The following is a 3,295-nucleotide window of genomic DNA, read 5'->3' as shown; positions in this document are numbered from 1 at the left end:
TCTCTCTCTCTCTCTCTCTCTCTCTCTCTCTCTCTCTCTCTCTCTCTCTCTCTCTCTCTACATGCACGCACGCGGGCGCGCGCGCGCGCACACACACACACACACGCACGCACGCACGCACGCACGCACGCACACACAGAACAATACGCAAGTACTAATGTAATTACTTCTTGGAAGTAATAATAATTTATTTCAAGTATTTCAAAAATTCATTTATATTCGCAATTCTATCATAATTTCATCAGAAGTTATTCAAAATATATTCTGAATCTCTTAACGAGAGAGAGAGAGAGAGAGAGAGAGAGAGAGAGAGAGAGAGAGAGAGAGAATTTAATACTTCAAGTTTATTAAATTAAAACAAATTTGATATGTTCATTATGAAAAATTCGTTTTTTCAATAAATCTTACATTTTTCAAAAGAAAATTAATTCTTATTTTGAGACATAATAAGTTCTTCTAAAATCTATTGAGTATATTTTAAGTTTATTATCAAGAAAATATTTTTTGTTAAAATAACCATTACTTAAAAGAAAGAAAAAATGAGCAATCATTTTTCTTAACAGTGGATTGATATTTTTCTGTGTGCATTAATAAATATATCTCTTTGTATTTTATAAATTATTAGAATCATTTGTATAATTTATTATTTCAAAGTTAACTATTTTAAGTGACGCAATTTTAAAATAATTACGAGATAATTCTTCTGTTGCTTGACAAAATGGCTATTGAATTTTACATCATGTTACTACTTTAACTAACATAAAATCCAGTTATTACGTATGGATAAGTTATAAAATCTTAGGCTAAAGCCGGTGCATTGAGATAAATAGCAAAAATTAATAAGCATAAAAAAGCGAGATTAATAAATTGTACGACAAATGCGCTACATTAAATATTTGTTATTTCATTAGTAACATGTATATAAATAAGTGTGCAGTTTATTTAAACCGTTTGTTGGGCCGTGTCAGTATCGAATGAAATACTATTAAAGACCGACATCCTTATGGGAATTCGCGTTCTTGTGAATATTGAAGTGATTAAGAGTTAAAAACTGATAATATTGTACTAATTTTATGATTTTGATTAATTTTATGACTTTTATGAAGTTTAATAGACATATTTATGCATATTTAGAACTCAATAATACTTGATTTTTCTTTAAAATTGTAATTTCAGTATTATGATCAAAGTTGATTATTAATAGAGATGATAACTGCAGAGAAAAAATTATTCTAATTTTTCGACAATATATAGGACATTAGAGCTTTATAAGTATGCATATTTATTTATGTACTAAAAAATGAATTTAATAATGTATAAACCAAATTAAATATTTATGTTAATAATAGCAGAAAGAAACCTAAGAGAAGACATGACGGTCTAAAACCTGTAACCATAAAATTCTGCTGCGTACTACTGCCCTCTGACAAAGTGAATGTAAACTCCACAGCAACGTCCACTTTTCTTAAGATACATTGTCCACTTTCAAGATTGGAGATGATAAATCGATATTTGGTAGCATGATTATATAAACCAAATATTGATTTATTATCTCTAGCAGCATTTCGCGGTTACAGGTTTTGGACCATGTCCTCTCTTAGGTTTCTCTCTGCTAGTATCTCGTCAGTGTCCAAGCCAGAGCTAATTGTGTGGAATGGTTACCATTGATTAACTACTTGATTACAGTAGTAATTTCGGAACGGACTATGGTAAATAAGGTAAGATTTTGGAACGCATTTCTGTGCAGTTTTGATATACGTGAGTCAAGTGAGTACACACGTATATGCATGTATACAGTATATAATCTTTCCGCGTTATTATTCATTTATAACTTGAAATTTTACTGATAAATAAGTTGTAGTGGAATTGTCATAATGTTTCGCACAGTGAGTATTACAGTCGTCATTCTATACAAATAAGATATGAAATTATTTTAGAATGAAATACATGAATAACAAAGTGCTTTGTGTTTTTTTTAGGTTATGTTACAAATACGCAACCAAGTTGCCCGGTTAAACAATGTACGATACTTTACACAAGAAATGAATGAGACTGCAAATATAGAAAAATGTAAGTATTCAATGCCATTAGGGAATTATTTGCAACTCTAAGAGAGAATATTTATGATTAAACAATTTTCATTTCTACTTTTATACAGATGATAGAAATTTAATGCTATTATTTTTAAGATGAAGTTTCCTTTTTATTCCTTTTATTATAGGTGTAAATAATGTAACATTACTTGGAAGAGTTGGAGCAGATCCTCAGAAACGTGGTTCTGAGCATCCAGTTGTATTATTTTCCCTTGCAACACATACAAATTATAAATACGAATCAGGTACATATATCAATTCTAACCTAACTTTGGAAAAGCATGCAATAATGTTATAGGAATCATTATATTGGAGTTCTCTTTATTTTCAGGTGAATTTATGCAAAGAACAGACTGGCACAAGATATGTGTTTTTAAGCCTAATTTAAGGGAATCTGTATATAAATATTTAAAGAAAGGTCAACGAATAATGATAAATGGTAGGATAAGCTACAGTGAATTTAAAGATGCAGAAGGAAAAAATGTTTTCGCTACATCTATCATAGCAGACGATATAATATTTTTCCAATAGAAAGTTTTACATGTAAACTATATATATTTTTCTTTTCAATAAAAAAAATTAAAAGATATTTTCTTTTATTCTACAATCTGTAGGCAGTTGAATAACGTAATGATGACTTGCCATAAAATGTATGTCTTTTTTGATGAATTTTAAACATCAAATGTTCTAAATTTAATATTGTTGATAGAATTCTTACTCTAATTAAATACTCTAATTAAATCTATAAACATTGGTGTGTCCAAATTAGATATATCAATGATTAGTGTCTAAAAAAAAAATTTATTTTTAACAGATTGTATTTTGGATGAGTTGAAAGAATAGTATACGTACCTTCTTAATAACTAAATAAGTCTATATTTACAACATTCATTATTTCATGTATTCTTCATATAACAACTTATATAATAAAACAGCTCTAATTTCTAGAGAATTTTACATGTTTTATACATGCGAAACGATATATAAACTTCTCCAATCTTAGATGTATATGCATTGTTTCGCACTACTATTATACCTTCACATATGCTGTTACATACATATAGAATACATACGTATAAATATATTTATATACTATATATACATATTTATATAAATATATTTATAGATATTTATTCATTTATATATAATTATTTATTATATATAAACATTTCTGTTTGTCCGACATTTGTCCATGTGAAAAT

The 3,295-nt window shown here is 27.9% G+C and overlaps 1 protein-coding gene across 2 annotated transcripts; it reads left to right on the top strand.

Moving 5' to 3' along the window:
• Nucleotides 1-1,653: 1,653 nt before the first annotated feature.
• On the top strand, nt 1,654-2,844 carry LOC108692071 (single-stranded DNA-binding protein, mitochondrial). Of its 2 annotated transcripts, none has more exons than XM_018200180.1 (4): nt 1,654-1,718; nt 1,980-2,070; nt 2,222-2,338; nt 2,425-2,844. In XM_018200180.1, exons 1-4 carry the CDS (start codon nt 1,707-1,709, stop codon nt 2,622-2,624), a joined length of 420 nt encoding a protein of 139 aa, XP_018055669.1. In that variant the 5' UTR covers nt 1,654-1,706; the 3' UTR covers nt 2,625-2,844. The 2 variants fall into 2 exon arrangements, with proteins under 2 accessions (XP_018055669.1, XP_018055667.1); XM_018200178.1 differs by lacking the exon at nt 1,654-1,718 and adding an exon at nt 1,764-1,886.
• Nucleotides 2,845-3,295: the final 451 nt, after the last annotated feature.

The sequence above is a fragment of the Atta colombica genome, unplaced genomic scaffold (genome assembly GCF_001594045.1).
Source record: "Atta colombica isolate Treedump-2 unplaced genomic scaffold, Acol1.0 scaffold58, whole genome shotgun sequence".
NCBI classification, from domain to species: domain Eukaryota; kingdom Metazoa; phylum Arthropoda; class Insecta; order Hymenoptera; family Formicidae; genus Atta; species Atta colombica.
This window is presented reverse-complemented; position numbering and strand designations above follow the sequence as displayed.